Source organism: Plasmodium sp. gorilla clade G2 (genome assembly GCF_900097015.1).
Source record: "Plasmodium sp. gorilla clade G2 genome assembly, chromosome: 6".
Classification (NCBI taxonomy): Eukaryota; Apicomplexa; class Aconoidasida; order Haemosporida; family Plasmodiidae; genus Plasmodium; species Plasmodium adleri (nom. inval.).
Window position 1 is genome coordinate 727,815 of NC_041698.1, and position 16,263 is coordinate 744,077.

At 17.7% G+C, this 16,263-nt stretch overlaps 7 protein-coding genes and 1 non-coding gene across 8 annotated transcripts; 4 read left to right on the plus strand and 4 right to left on the minus strand.

The window, feature by feature from the left end:
* Positions 1-588: 588 nt before the first annotated feature.
* PADL01_0618100 (conserved Plasmodium protein, unknown function) lies at positions 589-1,070 on the plus strand (the record flags this gene model as incomplete). The annotated part of the gene is made up of 2 exons (XM_028680917.1): positions 589-667; positions 763-1,070. The coding sequence occupies 2 exons, from the start codon at positions 589-591 to the stop codon at positions 1,068-1,070; spliced, it is 387 nt and encodes a 128-aa protein (XP_028537346.1).
* A 387-nt stretch (positions 1,071-1,457) lies between these two features.
* Positions 1,458-2,288, minus strand: PADL01_0618200 (conserved Plasmodium protein, unknown function; the record flags this gene model as incomplete). The annotated part of the gene is made up of 1 exon (XM_028680918.1): positions 1,458-2,288. One exon carries the CDS (start codon positions 2,286-2,288, stop codon positions 1,458-1,460), a length of 831 nt encoding a protein of 276 aa, XP_028537347.1.
* A 932-nt stretch (positions 2,289-3,220) lies between these two features.
* Positions 3,221-5,695, minus strand: PADL01_0618300 (conserved Plasmodium protein, unknown function; the record flags this gene model as incomplete). The annotated part of the gene is made up of 1 exon (XM_028680919.1): positions 3,221-5,695. The coding sequence occupies one exon, from the start codon at positions 5,693-5,695 to the stop codon at positions 3,221-3,223; it is 2,475 nt and encodes an 824-aa protein (XP_028537348.1).
* Positions 5,696-6,157: 462 nt separating this feature from the next.
* PADL01_0618400 (merozoite surface protein 10) lies at positions 6,158-7,657 on the minus strand (the record flags this gene model as incomplete). The annotated part of the gene is made up of 1 exon (XM_028680920.1): positions 6,158-7,657. The coding sequence occupies one exon, from the start codon at positions 7,655-7,657 to the stop codon at positions 6,158-6,160; it is 1,500 nt and encodes a 499-aa protein (XP_028537349.1).
* A 2,234-nt stretch (positions 7,658-9,891) lies between these two features.
* PADL01_0618500 (cleavage stimulation factor subunit 1, putative) lies at positions 9,892-11,826 on the plus strand (the record flags this gene model as incomplete). Its single annotated transcript, XM_028680921.1, has 1 exon — positions 9,892-11,826. The coding sequence occupies one exon, from the start codon at positions 9,892-9,894 to the stop codon at positions 11,824-11,826; it is 1,935 nt and encodes a 644-aa protein (XP_028537350.1).
* Positions 11,827-12,501: 675 nt separating this feature from the next.
* PADL01_0618600 (conserved Plasmodium protein, unknown function) lies at positions 12,502-13,419 on the plus strand (the record flags this gene model as incomplete). Its single annotated transcript, XM_028680922.1, has 1 exon — positions 12,502-13,419. The coding sequence occupies one exon, from the start codon at positions 12,502-12,504 to the stop codon at positions 13,417-13,419; it is 918 nt and encodes a 305-aa protein (XP_028537351.1).
* A 178-nt stretch (positions 13,420-13,597) lies between these two features.
* PADL01_0618700 (DnaJ protein, putative) lies at positions 13,598-14,662 on the minus strand (the record flags this gene model as incomplete). Its single annotated transcript, XM_028680923.1, has 1 exon — positions 13,598-14,662. The coding sequence occupies one exon, from the start codon at positions 14,660-14,662 to the stop codon at positions 13,598-13,600; it is 1,065 nt and encodes a 354-aa protein (XP_028537352.1).
* Positions 14,663-15,518: 856 nt separating this feature from the next.
* PADL01_0618800 lies at positions 15,519-15,590 on the plus strand. Its single transcript has one exon. It is a non-coding gene; the product is annotated as a tRNA-Ala (tRNA).
* Positions 15,591-16,263: the final 673 nt, after the last annotated feature.

A 16,263-nucleotide genomic window follows, 5' to 3' on the forward strand; every position in this document is an offset into this window, starting at 1 on the left:
AAAATATAATATATTATATATTTTTTTTCTTCAATATATTTTTCATATACTAAAAAAAAAAAAAAAAAAAAAAAAAAAAACATACTATATACAATGCGTACCTTCAAATGAATTTTTAAAAAAATATATGTACATTATATATAAGGTGTATATCTTAAAATAATTTATAAAAATTCGGGAGTAATTTTTTGGAATAAATGTAAAACAAAATTCAATGTATAATTTATAATTTCAAGGAAAAAAATATAATTTCTGAATAAATATGTATATATAATACATATATTTATTTTACTGTATTTTACTTATAATAAATTATATGTATAGTGGAAATACGTAAAAAAAAAAAAAAAAAAAATACATAATTATTTAAAAATTTTAAGAATTTTAAATACATATCTCTTTACAAAAAACATTATATATATATATTTACATATTTTACGTTAATTCAGAAAATGCTTTAAAAGGAAAAAAAAAAAAATTATAATAAATAAAGAAAGAACTGATATACATATATATACTTAAATGTGTTGTGTGTAATCACATTTATATTTATTAGGAATAATTTTTTATATTATACTGATTTGATAAATGTTAAATCTTATTCCCAAAAGAATCGTATCAACATCCTTACTCTTTGGAAAAAGACCAATCCAAAGGATTCGAGTTGGTAATGCTTAAAATTTGTCAAAAGATAAAAATGTGTATATATAAAATATATATTTATAATATATATATTATGTCATTTTTTTTTTCATTTTTTAGGAGAAAATAAAAATGTTTTAGAATTAAGTTTAAGCGATGTAAATTCAATTTATGACGATGTCGATGAAAGTGTGGAGCTACATAATAAGGATTATAACCCTTTGAAATATAATAAGTACATAAAATATAAAATTTCAGCTTTAAATTTAATTGATGCTTATAAAAGTGAAGAGAACCAAAAAACGGCATTAACGAATATAAAATGGTATGCAAAAATTAAGGATTATTTTTTTATTAAATTTTATAAAAAGCAAGTGGAATTAATGGAAAAAATGGAACCAAAATTTTTTTATCCAATCAAAAAATAAATCTTTATAATTTTATATAAATTCAAATATTTAATATATAAACACATAATATATATGTATTTAAATTTTTTTATACTTAATGTGTTAAGAGAATAAAAATTTTATGAGTATATAAAAATATACTAATCTTTATATATATATATATATATATATATGTGTATACAAAATTACATTCATTTTATTTATTTATTTATTTATTTATTTATTTATTTATTTATTTATTTATTTATTATTTTTTTTATGTTTAACTATAACCTTTTGATTAATTCAAAATATTAAACTATATAAATATATATATGTACAATATAAACCATTCCATATTTTTACTTGATGATAGGTATTATATATCCTGCCTAAGTATTAATATATAAGTATAATTTAAAATTTTTATGTTATTATATCATCTTCATATGAATAAAAATATTTATTCCATTTATTATTATCATAGTAATCAAAATATAATTGTTTTGTTACGGGTATATTATGTATATCAAGGGTAAATACATTTTTTAATAAATAATTATTATTGATATTATTATTATTATTGTTATTATTATTGTTATTATTATTATTATTGTTGTTGTTGTTGTTATCTTTTGGACTATTTTTTTTATCTGGATATATATTATCTTCTGTTTTAATTTCTGATTTACTATCAAGCAACTCCTTTTGATAATAATATTTGGAATTTGCTACATCCCTAAATTCATCAAACATTTTATATTTTTCATAAGAATTAATTAAGTTTTTTTTTTCATCATATAAAAGTCTTAATAATTCTTTTGTAGATAATTTTTGAAAGAATTTGATTTCTCTTTTAGGTACATGTTTTCTTATAAATTTTTTAAGTGATTGTTCATTTGATAAAATAAGTAAAGCCTTTCTTGTATATTCATCCCTTTGTTTATATTGTATAAAATTATCATTAAATAAATCCAAAATGTTATGAAAAGAATTATTAATAATAATATTATTATTTATAGATTCATAAATTTCTTCATTTTCATATATATATGTCTTAATACGTAAGTATCTAAAAAGATTATCTGTCCATATCCAATATAATTTGTTTATATAATTATTCATATAATCTACATCATCTGATGAACATCCATCAGCTTCATTTACAATTTTTTGTATTTTTTCATAATCTACATTTTGTGAACAATAAACAATCATAATGAGCGGGTATAAAATGAACAGGATATTAAAATTCATGATCCTTTTTTTTTTTTTTTTCTTAAGGGCATTATATAATCTCTTATATGAAAATCATCAACATAATAAAATTAATACATACATATAATATATATATATATATATATATATTTAGCTTATATTAATTCTCATATATTTCATACAATTATATTTAATTTATACATAAAAAAATTAAATAAAATGATATTCTTTATATAATTACATTTTTATACTGTCTAAATTATTATATGGAATATATAAAGCATGATGTATATAAAAAAAAAAAAATTATAAAAAAATTCTTTTTAATTGGAAATCCCATCAGGCAACAAGGATAAGGCACGCTGTAAATATTATGTAAACGACAATCATATTCATATTCATTTTTATATGGTTTGATAAAAAAACAAATAGAAATGGTGTAAATTAATATTTTAAAAAATAAACATTTAAATTATCAAAACTAAAAAAATAAAAATAAATAATAATTTTAAAAAAATAACTATTTTATTTCAAATCAATATTTTTTACTTCGTTCAAATTTTTTTTTTCGTTTTTAATCGTGCAGAACAAACAAATAAAAAACAAATAAAAAACAAAAAAAAAAGAAAAAAAAAAAAACGAAGTGTCGATTTTGTTTGGGCTAAAAATTAGCTCAAAGTTTGTACAAATATATTTTAATGGTATATAAATTGACACACACATATATACATATATACATATATATATATATATATATATATATATATATGTCTACAAAAAAATAATAAAATAATATAAACATAAATAGACACACAAACATATATATATATTTTTTTTATATAATACAGTTTAATTTATATAAATTAAATTTTAAATACTTGTCCGAACGGACACACGAATTAAAGGCCTTACAAAGTAAGGCATATTAAAATACAAAAGAATATTTGATACTCATTTTTTTATTTTTGAAATCATAACAACTTTGAGTTATTATTATATCCATTAAGGGTAAATAAAAAATTGATAATATTTAAAACATTTTTTTTCTTCTTCGTCTTATTATTATTATTGTTATATATTTTTTCAATATTATCATTTATATTCATGTTCGTATCAGACATAATAGTAAATATATCCTTTTTATGATAGTTTAAAATATCCCTTTTAAAATCATTTAGTATTTTAAAATAATATTCTTTTGTTGATTTATGCATTTTATTGGATTCATCAATTTTGTTAAATAAGACAAGAAATGAATTTATATGGAAACATACTTCATTTAATATTTTTAATTTTTTGTCATTATAATTGTCTCCATTTTTTATAATTTTATTAAAACATATTTTCTCTAAGAATTGTAATATATATTCCATGCATAAATTTAAAGATAGTGTTATATCTTTTTTTTTGATAACATCAAAATAATTATTCTTTTCATATATTTTCAATATATTAGTAAATGTTTTAAGTATATCATACAAATCGATTATATTTATGAATATATCTTGATATGTGCTACTATTATTAATTTCATTATTATCAATTAACGTTTTTAAAAAAATATAAGAAAATTTTTTTAAATAATAAAAATAAAACAAAGCACTTACTTTTTGGTCTTTTATAAAATTTGCAATATTAATAAATATAACAGTATTCTCTCTTCTATATATTTTATGAAAATTTATTTTTTTTAAAATTATTTTAAATATATTAATAACATGATGATTAAAATGTGTAGACAATTCATTTTTAGCTCTCGTTATAGATATACAGCATATGGCATATGACTTGTAAGACTTCTCTTTAATAATTAAATTTTTTATTCTTTTAAAAATTGTATGATATTTATCTTGACACAAAATATTATTATTATTATATATATTATTATTATTATTATTAATATATATAAGTAAATCAAATATGTTACATATATCCATTAAATTTATATATTCTATACGTTGCAATAATAAATAATTCCCTAGGATGTATAAAAATTTATTACTCATTTTATTCTTAATACTTAAATATATAATAACAGATAAGCTATGCATATTTTCTCTCATACTATTTTTGCATATATTATTTGTATTATCTTTATTATCATTACAATGAATTACGTAGTAAGTTATATCATCTTTTATACTAACCATATTCTTTGAGATATTTTGTAAGAACATTTTATTTTTTTTTTCTAAATTATGTGAATTTCTTTCAATCATATATTTATTCATATCTACTATTTCATTTTTTATATTTCCTTTTTTTGAAAAGCATAATTTCTCTCCACGTTCATAAGATAAAAAATTTTCTTCTATATGTTCATAAAAAGGTTGAACTATATTTATATATTTAAATGATATATATATATGTGATAAAAATGTATATAATTGTAAGCCTTTTAAATTATTATATATTTTAAGTAAATTCAAGAACGTTGCTATATCGTGTAAGGTAAAAAATGTATTTATAAATTTCGAAGTAAACATTTTGTCTACTATATGAGAAATATTTTTATTATGATCTTCATTAAAACTATTATTACATAAAAAATTATAAAACCAATTTATATCATCATTTATATTTATACTATTAATATTTAAGATAAAATAGTTTTTGATATATTCTTTGAAAGGACCATTTGTTAAAATGTTTAGAAAATTTAAAGAAAAGTTTTCATTTTTATTGTAATATAATATATCCATACACATATAATAGATAAATTTAAAAATACAATAAGTAATAATTTTATCATTGTGTACACATTTTTCTTCTATTAAACATTTTAATATAATAATTAGTTCTTTTAAACTAAACTGATTTATATTATCTACAAATATCTTGTTAAATTCGTTGTATATTCCTTTTTTATATTCGTTTGATATTTTATTTTTTAATTTATGAAAATTATATACAATACATGACATATGTACATAATTCATTCTACATTCTTCATATATATGTGGTAATAACCATATTACTTTTTTTTCTAAGCTATAATTAAACTTATGATTATATTTTACATTTGTTAATGATTTCAAAATTCTTATAATATCTTCAAATCCAATATGTTTATTATTTACACCTTCATGTTCTTTAACTTTTTGATTATATAATATATTACTCCCTAAATATCTTTTATTGAATAAATATAATTTATTATATTCCTTTATATCTTGAATAAATGAATTCAAAAAAAAGAAAGAAACATTTATACTATTACTATTTATAGGAGCATTTATTTTATAACTTTTTTGATAATATCCTGAATTATTCTGAAACGTAATATCTTTTCTGTGTTTTTCTTCATTTTCCTTTTTTTTAATATTTATTAATTTACCTTTTTTAAAAAAAATAAAATATTTATTCTGATGTTTTAAGTTATTTGTGATAATTTTACAAGACCTTTTCAGCCTCTCTACATTAGCTTTCATATCAATATTTTTCATAATAATAATGATAATTATTAATAATTACATTTTTATTATTATTATTATTTTTTTTGTTTTTTTCAATCTTCAAAAATGACAATATCAATTTTATGATACTAAAAGGAAATGTGGCCCCCCTTTTAATTTCTATACCTTCGACAATTATGTAATTAAAAAAAAAGAACACATATATATATTATATATATATTTATTTATATTTAAAAAATAATTATATTGCATATATTTATATATTTATATTTTTTCTCCTTTTTATTTATTTTTTTTTTTTTTATCATTTTATTCATATATATATATATTTAAATTACATAATATATATATATTATAATAATCCCCAGATAGGAAAATAATATTTTATTTTTTGAATTAAAATGGAAGAATTAATAAAAAAAAAAAAAAATAAAATTAATAATCCCGTTAATATTTACATATGAATCGTCATTTATCCTTATTATTTATATTTTAAATGAAAAATTTCTGAAAAACTAACAATAATACTATAAGTAAAATATATATAGTTTGTTTTGTTTGCGAATTCATTACACAAAAAACACCATCACCAAAATAAAGATGATTACACTGACATTTTACTGCACCTTCAACAATAGTACATTCTGCATTTATATCACAACCTCCATTATTTTCTGAACACTTCATATCTTTCATAGGTATACATTTGAAATAATTTACACTCATATCAACTATATAATTAGGTCGGCATCTACATTGTTCTTTACCTTTTTCTATAATATAACAACGAGAATTAGCTCCACATTTGGAATATTCACAAATATAATTTACTTTAAATATAACAAAATTTCTCACGGCAGTAGCATAATATCTTCCTTTCATAATTAGTTGTTCAAATTTATATACTGTTTCGTCTATTATGGCTGTTGTATTTTTAATATCCCTACTTTCTTTTAATAACGTTCTTCTTATTTTTTCCGCATGAGGATCATTTTCTTTTGGAGGTTGCACATTTTTTTCTACACTATTAACTATAGGGGGTTGATTTTTTGCTGTTTTCTCTTCACTTCCTTTGAATGTATTTACTTGAGAATTTGGCAAGGAATTTGTTCCTTTTGATATATGTTGATTGGTTAAATCTCTTTGATTCTCTCTTTTTTCCGAATGAGGTGCATGTGAATCCATTTTGAGCATTTCTTGAACTTCTTCTGAGCCATTGCTTGAGGTTTCTTCAACTTCTTCTGTGACACTTTTTGAAGTTTCTTGTACATCTGTTGAGACATTGCTTAAAGTTTCATGTTGGTCATCATTGTTTGTTTGAGAAACTCCATTTTCTTCTGTCACATATGAATTTAGATTATTTCCCAATTTATATCCTAATAAATTATTATCGCTTGAATTTTCTTTATGTGTGTCACTAGGCGAACTAGATAAATTATAATAATCGTCGTATTTATCATCAACAGATAATGATTTATTGCCTAATTTTTTTAATAGAAAAGGGAAAAATGCTTCAATTAAATCGTCATCTTTTTTGTTTATTTGTTCTTCATAATCTTCATTAGATATGATAATATTATTATTTTTTTTTTTTGAATTCTTAATGGATGAATTATCATCATTATTATTTAAATATTCATTTTCTTGAGTGTTATTTTCTCTTTTTCTTATTAAATAGTTGATATGAGAATATTCATTATTTAATTTTTTTGATAAACTATCTTTATAATTTTTCATAGATAAAAATTTATATTCATCTTCATCATCATCATCATCATTATTATTATTAATAATATTATTATTGTTTTTGTTGTCTTTATTATCATTTTTTTCGTTATTTATATTTTCTATATTTATATTATTTTTATCATATGTTATTTTGTTCTGGGGTGTACCTTTTATATCATCTACATGGGTGTAGACAATATTGTTAAAATATAAGAGCAACAAAAAAAGGAAAGTAAAGACCTGGTTACACTTAAAAAACATCATATTATTTATCTAGCTATTTTATTCAAAAAATTAAGTGAATTTTGGATAAATATTATTATATAAATACTTATAGACAAAGTGTTTATATAATATTTAAAAGACAAAAAAAAAAAAAAAAAAAAGTAAATAAATAAATGTATACATAAATACATATACGTATATATAATAAAAGTTATTGAATAAAGAAGAAAATAATATAATAAATTTACATGAACAAAGTCGTATCGAATTAAAAATAACTATTTAAAGAACAAAAAAAAAAAATATATATATATATATATATATATATGTATTCGACAGTTGTTATCTAATGCACTTCTAATTAATTATATAATAATTGTTGAAAAAGTAATTAAATAATAATAAACTTAATTATATAAATCCTATGTTATTTTATTTTATTTTATTATATATATATATATATTTTATAAAAGAGTGAAAAATGAAATATGGAAAAATTACAATTCAAGTAAAAATAATTTTCTCCTAATCATAAAAAAATATGGCACGATATAGCATATCAATTAAAAAAAAAAAAAAAAATTAATTAAAAAAATAATGGAAATAGAATTTTAATGAATTATAACAGAAAATATCGAATAATAAAAAAAAAAGGAGGAAAAGAAAAAGAAAAAAATATACACATATTATATATATATATATATATTTATGTATATAATTTTTTTTTTTTTTTTATATATTATATGCAGAAGTTGTAATATAATACTACAAAAAAATTAAAATAAAAAATAGATATAGAAGTGAAAAGTCTAAATAAATATTTATTATTTATTATTTAATATATTTTATATTTTATGATATACGTAAAAAAAAAAAAAAATAATAAGAAAAACGTTAAAAGAATAATAATTAGTTTTTCTATAAATATATAATAATACATATGTATGGTGTATTATTAAAAATGTGTGTGTGTTTCTATTATTATTGAACATGTTTTTAATAAAAAGGTTATTAATTAAAAATAAATGGATTATTTATAAAATATAGACAAAACATATAAAATTGAAAAATAGTTGATATTGAAATGTATGTTTAGATGAACCTTTTATATTTAATTCATAATAATAATTGTATATATAAAGGAAAAAAGAAACCAAAAAAAAATATGATAACCAATTATATGTTATAATAATAAGAATAATAATTTCGAATAAGTTCAAGTTGCCAAAGAAACGTATTAAATCAATGAAAGTATGGTTCTATTTTGTTCAACCCACGACATATAATGATATATATATATATATATTTTTACTTATTTTCTATTATAATATTATAAAACATATTTAAAAAATTAATATTATCTTCATAAATTCCAAGTTATTACTTAATAAAACAGTATTATTAATATAAAGAGATATATATATATTCTAACATTACACGAATTATTATATACATATTATATATACAACTATTTTTTTTATTATAAGTAGAATGTTTTTAATATAATTAATTATCATAAAAAAAAAAAAGAAAAGAAATTAATATATATATATCCAAATAATTATAGAGCTAAGAAAAAAAAAAAAAAAAAAAAAAAAAATTTTATTAATTATATCATTTTAACAAAATATGAATTATTCTCTTCATATTAACATATGTTAGGTCATAATAATATATATTATTTATATGAGATAATAATTTTTATATAAACATAATTATAAATTTTTTTTTCTTTTTATACATCTTATTTTTTTTATATTTAATTCAAAAAAAAGAAAAATTTTTAATTATTGGTATGATAATAAAAATATGGAATATAATAATTAATGTATAACATTATTTTAAGTATATATATTTTATAATATATGAAGAATTAACAGCCTTTTCGTATATATAAACAATATATATATAATAATAAATACAATATGTAAATAACATAATATTATTACATTATATTATATATATATATATTATATTATTAAACCAAATATATTTTATTTTGTTATTCTTTTATATATTATTCTTTTTATATTTAACTTTTTGACGTTATGAAATAAATTATATTTCTCTATGTATTAAAATTAAAAAAGATTATAATTAAATGATAAATATGATTATACAATTTTTAATAGTAGAAAAAATGAGATTCCAACATTAATATATAATATTTATTCATTTATATATTTTTATGTATTAATTGTAACAAATATATATATATATATATATATATTTATTTATTTTTTTTGTTTATATATTTAGTTTTAATTTGATTCATGAAGGATTTGAATGTTATTAATAAGCTTTTATCATCAAATAATGAAATGAATAAAAAAAATAATGATAGTGATAATTGTATTGTGGTAGAAGATGAAATAGATCAAAATAATGGTGAAGGAGTGTTGGAAGAAAGGAGAGAAAAAGATGAAGTTGATGATTATATTTTGAATGAAAATAATACAAATGATGATAATAATTATAATTATCATGAGGATAATGAGGGTGATTATGAGGAGGATTATGATAATGATGAAGAATACTATGATGATGAATATAAATTTGAAAATGTTCAAAGAAAAGAAATATTTTTAAATATTGATAAAATTGGTTTTTATGAACTAGTCTTAAAACAACTTTTAGATGACAACCTAATAGAATCATATAATATGATGAGGGCAGAGTTAAATAATTTGGAAGAAAATAAAAATGTAAAAGGTGATTTTCTTTTTAACATGTATTTAAAAAGTGATAAATTAAATTTTTTCCAATTTCTTAAAAGGGAAAAATATTATAAAAAAGATAAAAACGTGGATGATGAAGAAATCAAAAGGGAAGATAAGGAAAAGGTTAAGAAGGAAGAAAAAGAAAAGGATGAACAAGAAGACGATGAAAAAAAATATAATAATGATGAAAATGATGATAATAATATTGATAATATTAACAATAATGACAATATTAACAATAATGACAATAATGACAATTATAACAATAATAACAATAATAACAATTATAACAATTATAACAATAATGATAATAATAGTGATGAGGAACAATATCACATTGATAATGTATCGAATGATGATCCCAATATATTAAAAAAATTAATAGATAACAACCTTCTAAAGAAAAAACTAAAAATGTATAATAATAACAATTTTATATTAAATTACGATGTTAATAGCGAAAGAGTAAGAAGGACCTTTTCTTATGAAGTAAATGATCAAATTGAATTAATACACAAAAACAAATGTTTATGTTGTGATATAAATTATAATAATACCATATTATGTTCAGGTGGTTCAGATAACATAGTAAAGATATCAAAAATGTATGATATAAAAAATAAAAAAAAAATTTATAATATTGATAAGCATAAAGGAAAAGTGAATTGTATAAATTTCCATCCATTTAAAAATATATTATTTTCTGGAAGTGATGATTGTACAATACAAATAATAGATGTAAATAAAATATTTAAGATGAAAAAACAAAATTATTATATACGTAAAGAATTTGAAGAATCATATCAAAATATATCTATTCAAGATAAAAATCCATATATATCTTTGTATGTACATCCATGTGGCGATTTTTTATATGCTAGTAATAAAAATGAAAACATATTAAAAATGTATGATTTAGAAACATTAACTTGTTTTACATCAATAGATACATATAAATATCATACATCACAAATTAATGATATCCATGGTACTATAGATGGTACAATGTATTCATCTGTTAGTGATGATGGTCATATTAAAATTTGGGATGGTCATAATTCAAAATTAGTACATACACAATTTAATGCTCATAATGGATATTCAATTGAATCAGTTAAATTTAATAAATCAGGATTTTATATGTTAACAGCAGGATTAGATGGACAAAGTAAAATTTGGGATTTAAGAAATTTCAAATCCTTATTTACTTTTGGTAATGGTTTATCATGTTCATCTAATAAAAGTATATTTATGAACAATGAATATTTTATAGCTAATATAATTCAACCCAATGAATATTTTAAATCTCAATTATATATATATAATGCTTATTTTGGAAATATGGAATATAATATACAAAATATACATAATGATAAAATATCTGACATAACAAATGCAACAGGTTTATTGAGTGTGTATACAACAGGATATGATTGTTTATGTAAACATATTCAAATTGAGCAAAAATATTTGTCAACACTTAATTAGACAAATATTATTATATAGTCTCTACAAGTATATTTATTAAAATAAATAAGTAATGTCTTTTTTGATAGGACAAAAATGTATTTTTATATGTATATAATGTCAATTTGTGAATTATCATTATTATTATTATTATATTTATTTTCGTTTTTTTTTTTTAAGTTTCTCTTTATTTTTCTAATTTTTTTTTTAAGTTTCTCTTTATTTTTCTAATTTTTTTTTTTGAAAACTCTATACATTTGGGTCTTCTATATTAGTTCATATTTGAGCTATATAAAATTTTCCCCCAATGATTAATAATTTTTTTTTATAATTTATAATAATAAATAAAACAAAATATTTATTAAAACATTAAATATATTTTTGAAATATTTAATTTTTTTATTTGCAGATTGTTTTTTTTGTATATATATAAGGTTTTTTTATTTCTTTTTTTTTTTTTTTAAACTACTTTTTGAATATGTCTCTCCAAATTGAAGGTAAAAAAAATATATATATGTATATATATTATTACGGAAGTATTATTATTATTATTTTTTACTATAAATTATAAATATTATTATTTTATGTCTCCTTGTTATTCTAATTGTACATCATATATATATATATATATATATATATATATGTATATACCTTTGTGTTTAGATAATTCCCTTTTGACAAAATACTACATCAAATATGTCTGCAAAATTTGAACAAGAGAATTGTAAGTTACTTGAAAATTTGGAAGTAATATCTACGTGGAGTAGTAATAATGATAGTAGCATCGAAAGCTTTGTAGAACCTTCAGAAGTAGATATAAAGGATGACAATGAAAAATGTCAGAATATATTAAAGGATAATATAATAAATGATTTTGAAAAAGAAGAAGAAGAAAAAGATGATGATATAAAAAAGAAAAAAAAAAAAAAAATTGAAAAGTCTTCATCAAATATTGATTTGAAATATGATACAATGAAAAAATATATAAAATGTATAATTCATAATAAAGAAAAAGAAGAATTTTATGAATTTATGAAATATTTATGTGATAGTGATTTATTTCTTTCTTTTGTACAATTCTTTTTATATTTAATAAAAAATAAAGATAGTAGTTTAAATCCACATGATTATTTAATAAATTTTTTTCAAATAAATATGGATGAAGAAAATAATACAAATAGTATAAAAAAAAAAAAATTAATAAAAGAAAATAATTTTTATAAAAAACAAAATGAAGAATTAAAAAAACAAATTAATATCATACAAGTGGAAATAATGGATTTGAAAAAGAAAAATATGTGTAATTTTATTACAAACTTTTTTTTTAAAAATAATAAGCAAGAATATGATGCAAGTAAAATTTTTCAAAAGGTAAATTTAATTTATGAAAATATTAGAATAGAACCTCCATTTCATTTTACAAAAGATACATTTAATCTTTTTCTAAATTATTTAAGTGATAAAAAAAGGAACTATATATATAATATCATAACAGACATGGATAGTATGAATGAAACAAATAATAATTTACTTATAAAAAAAAAAAAACTGTATAATAAGTTGATAAAGTTTATAGAATTTTATAGATCATTTGATAACTTAATTGTGGAATAGTCTTACACATTATAAAAAAATTGAACACATAAATGTATACATAAATATATATATACATACATATATACATACATATATACATATATATAATAGCACATCAACAAGTGTGTATATTTTTTTTTTTTTTTTTTTTTTTTTTTTTGAATTAATTTATTTTATTTGTTCCATTCCAATTTGTTCATTTTGATTTGATCGATTGGGCACATAAAACTATGGTGGTAAATAAAGTAATATAAAATTTATTTTTTGAGAAAAATTTAAGTATATTATCTTTGAAAGAACTTGATAAATGTGTCATTTTTAAAACATTAACTGGTGAGAAGGGACCACTAATTCTATCTCCAAAAACTCTATGAGAACTTTGTGGTAAAGAAAAGTTTGATCTGTCAACAACTATAAGTTCATGATATACATTTAAGAATTTATATTTTATATATAAATACATTTCTGTGTCTTGTAATATATGTGAATATTTTTTATTTTTTTGTTTACTAGCAATTTTAATTAAAGGTTTTGGTATATCACAAAAATAAGCAAAAGAAAAATCATCATTATATAATAATGAACTATTTTCAACTTTACATTGTAATATTTTTGTCAAATCTATATATGGACCTTGTAAATGTTGTTCAGATATAGATTCAATATTAAAACAATTATTTATACATTCTTCTTTTAATGATAAATCACCATATAATGCTTTTTCTATAATTAATCCATTTTTATTTTCTTCTTCTTTTATTTTTATATCATATATATCTTTTAATTCTTCAATTTTATTTGCATAAATAATATCAGCTTCTTTTTCTAATATATATCTTTGTTCTTCTATAGTTGTTTCATCAATATAATTATTTAATACATCGTAATAAAATTTCTCAAATTTATTTGTTAAAATTTTATATGATTTCTGAATTAAATAATAACATTCTTCATATTCTCTTGACAATTTCTTATTCACACTTAATAATTTAGACAAGGCTAAATAACTTTTACGTATTGTCTTAGCATCTGATTTTAAATTAACATTTAATATTTCATAATACTTAGGTTTTGAATAACTGCTTCTCATATATTTTATTTTTGATATATAATTATTTAAGAAAAATTTCTTATGTTCACTATTCATTGAGTTAATATTTAAAATTATATTATTGTCTATGTCTGGATATGATTCACATGTATTCCTTTCATTGTTCTCAACAAGTTCGTTTGTTTTATTTACTGTCAAAGTGGTATTCATTCTAAAAATTGTATTAATATATATATATATATATATATATATATATATATATATATGTGATATTTTATCAGTATAATGCTAATAATAATATTAATTTTATTTTGACAGATTGTACGATTTATACATGTGTCATTTATTAAAGTTTTGCAAATTATTATTATATGCTACATAATACAAATATATATATATATATATATATATATATATATATATATATATATATTATATAAAAATTAATATGTTTTTTATTTTTTCAATTATGAAATAGGTATTTAAAATTTTACCTGTATATATATATATATATAATTTATTATTTATTTATTTTTATTTTACTCATTTATTATTTTTTATTTTATTTTATTTTTTTTTTGTGCACAATATAATTTTTAATATTTCAATGTGTATATATCATTTTACCATATTTCTTATGTATTTTATTTTTTTTTTTTAATGAACAAAAAGATGGAAATTTTGATATAATTAGATGATTTAATTTGTATAGTTTACATTATACACACATATATATATTTATTTATTTATATATTCTTTTTTAATTTTTTGAATAAAGTATATAACCTTTTAAAAAGTAAAAAAACAAATTAAAAAAATAGAGAAAATTATTTCTATAACATATTTTATCAATAGTGTGTATATGAAAAAATATGGGAAATTTATTTATGTTTTGTTATATATAAAACCTTGAAAGAAAACAAGAATTTTTTAAAAAAAAATAAAATAAAATGAAGAATATATATATAATATATTTTATATGAACATATATTTTAAATTTATTACAAATTAATATATATATATATCAATATAAACTAATATTAAAATACGTGAGTAATTACACCTTGGGCTAGTAGTGTAGTGGTATCACGTTCGCTTCGCATGCGAAAGTTCCCGGGTTCGATTCCCGGCTGGTCCATTAAGGACAAACATATAAAAAAAAAAAAAAAAAAAAACAGAATCAGGCGAAAACGAATAGAATGAAAATTAATTTTATATATATATTATATATATTTATTGTCAAATAATATTAATTTAAAAAGTTTTTCTATAATTCATTTATTTTTTAGAAATATACTATTATAATTCCATTTCAAAAAAGAATTATATATATTTATATATATACATATATATGTATTAACATAATAATAATGTTTAGTAAAAAATTCAAACGTATTACGAATAGTAATATTATCAAAGGAATAATATATACTATAAAATTATTCAAGGATAAAAATTTTAATTTTTTTTTTATTCTCATAATATCATAAATATATATATATATATATATATATATATTATATAGGTATATACATATATAATTAAGTAGATATTATAAGAATATAAAATTATTTTCCGCATATATTGTGAAATTATATATCAAATTATTATTATTAATAAATAAATGATAGATTATAATATATGTACATTTATATATATAATATTTATATAATATATATATACAACGAACGTAAAGGCGTAATATTATATAAACAGTACAAAATAATATTATTTTTTTCATAATGATATAATTATTTTTTTTTTTATTCTAATTGTTCTCTTTTATCTATTTTATATTTTATTATTTCCTT